Below are 2,250 nucleotides of genomic sequence, written 5' to 3' on the forward strand. Positions count from 1 at the left end.
AATTCACAAAACTTTTGGTGCACACTTTCATTCGAACTTTCCCAATTGCCTATAGGAAAACACTTGGGAAATATATCTAAATGTTGTGTATCGAAAAATATCAATTTGACTGAGTAAGACCTATGCACAGTGATTAACTTATTAAACACCCACTAAATTTGGAAAGAAAAAAAAAGAGTTCTTACATTAATGGAAGCAACTAGCCCGACGATCTGTGCTATTTTTTGTGACCCCACGATATTTCAATTAATTAGTGCTTTAAGTAAAACATGCGGTGGTGATGTGTAAATCTATGGTTAGAAATAATTGATAGTATTGTCAGGAAAGCGTTCTCCTGCATTGTTTGAAGAGCACTAATGGAACCAGAAATATGAATCTTCTCGTGCCATAAGTTTCTCTATTTAACGTTATCACTGACAACAAAAGCTAACCCCCTTGTGTCCCTTCGCCGAGCCTTTAGTAGCTATATTAATGACCCTTCCCTCTGGAGTTTCTCCCTCACTTCCTCCACCATGACACCCTCTCAACCTTCCCAAGCAAAGTACTTGCGAGAAGATGACATCTCCCAAAAATGCCGAGACCTCCTTCCCTCTCTCCCTCATGAAAAAGGCTGGATCTCCCCCTCTCTCTACCAATACCAAGGCTTGTGGGTTGCCCCGAAGCTCTTGAACGGCATCCTCGCTTGCCAAGAGCACTTCCGAGCCCAAGAAACTGATGTCCTCCTCATCACTGCCCCCAAGTCCGGCACCACCTGGTTGAAGGCCATCCTCTTCTGTCTCCCGAACAGGGCCAAGTACTCGGGTTCAATGCAACAACACCCTCTCCTCACCCAAAGCCCCCACGATCTCGTGCCATTCTTGGAGCTTAAGCTCTACTTCGGGCAAGAGATCCCCAACCTCACCTCACTACCACCCCCGAGGCTCTTCGCTACCCACTTGCCGTATCAATCGCTCCCGCAGTCGGTCAAGGACTCCGGGTGTAAGCTGGTGTACCTATGCAGGAACCCAAAGGACACCTTCGTCTCGCTCTGGCACTTCGCCAACAAGCTGAGGTCCAAAACGACAAGCGGGATACCGCTTGCAGAGTGCCTCGATGCTTTCTGCCGGGGCGTGAGCCCGTTCGGACCCTACTGGGACCACGTGCAGGGATACTACAAGGCCAGCTTGGAGATGCCCGAGAGGGTGCAGTTCTTGAGGTATGAGGACATGATAGAGGACCCGCAAGTTCACGTCAAGAGGCTCGCCGACTTCTTAGGGTGTCCGTTTGGCGAACAAGAGCTGAGAGATGGGACCGTGGACGGCATAGTGAGGATGTGTAGCTTCGATAGTATGAGCATGTTGGAGGTGAACAAGAGCGGGAAGTTATCGACCGGACAAGAGACCGAGTCGTACTTCAGGAAAGGCGAGGTCGGGGATTGGGTGAATTACATGAGTGTCGAGATGGGGGAGAGAGTTGACCGTGTCGTGCAAGAGAAGATGGACGGTTCAGGGTTGAAGCTTTGACCTAGACTTGAGTTTATGATGATGGCAATAATAATCACCATGACCAATGTCCGGTTGGCCTCAGGGTGGTGCCTCGGCGATGAGGTTCAGATATGTGCATAAAATTATAAGAAAGTACTTGTGCTTCTATGAATGCACCGTCCTTTACCAACTCCCCAAAGTCGAGCATTTAGCTAAATTACATTACTACATCATGTACAATATCTTGGAATTCTCACATATTACAACCCCTTCAATAAAACAAACTTGTTCTAGTAAATCTGACAAGGAACAGAAAGGTGAATTTTGCAAATCAATCCTATTAGTTGTGATAAGAGTTGAAGTGGATAAGAAGTAGATCCGTAGAGCATGCCCGTCACATCTTCATTATGCTATTAAAAAAATTTTCTTCAATTTTCCTTTGAATTGTTGGTAGAATCTAAGTAATCAAGGTGAAAATGCGAACATAGAGGGGATCATTCTCCTGGATTTTTCTTTGTATTGTAGTATAGCTGAGTAATGCTAGACGTGCGTAGTAAGAATTTGTCCACCAAATTATATTGACCTAATCATATGAAGAACCCTAATTAGTTATTTAAACAAAGGAGAATGTTTCCCTAACAATTTGATAGTACTGTAAGTTACTTTTGACTATAGATGCACACGACATCACCGCGTATTTTGCATAAAGCATTCATTAATTAAAATATCGTGGGGTCACAAATAATAACAATACTATTAGACTGTCGGTCTAACAGCATTCTTAGAC

The 2,250-nt window shown here is 44.7% G+C and overlaps 1 protein-coding gene across 1 annotated transcript; it reads left to right on the forward strand.

Annotated features, from left to right (window-relative positions):
* Positions 1-429: 429 nt before the first annotated feature.
* On the forward strand, positions 430-1,635 carry LOC115727914 (cytosolic sulfotransferase 12-like). The gene has a single exon (XM_030658233.1). It carries the CDS (start codon positions 513-515, stop codon positions 1,500-1,502), a length of 990 nt encoding a protein of 329 aa, XP_030514093.1. The 5' UTR covers positions 430-512; the 3' UTR covers positions 1,503-1,635.
* The last annotated feature ends 615 nt before the right edge of the window (positions 1,636-2,250 follow it).

Source organism: Rhodamnia argentea, chromosome 6 (assembly GCF_020921035.1).
Source record: "Rhodamnia argentea isolate NSW1041297 chromosome 6, ASM2092103v1, whole genome shotgun sequence".
NCBI classification, from domain to species: Eukaryota; Viridiplantae; Streptophyta; class Magnoliopsida; order Myrtales; family Myrtaceae; genus Rhodamnia; species Rhodamnia argentea.

Bases quoted from the DNA above. Each gene is read 5' to 3' on its own strand.
- LOC115727914 (XM_030658233.1), top strand. From the start codon at position 513: ATGACACCCTCTCAACCTTCCCAAGCAAAGTACTTGCGAGAAGATGAC.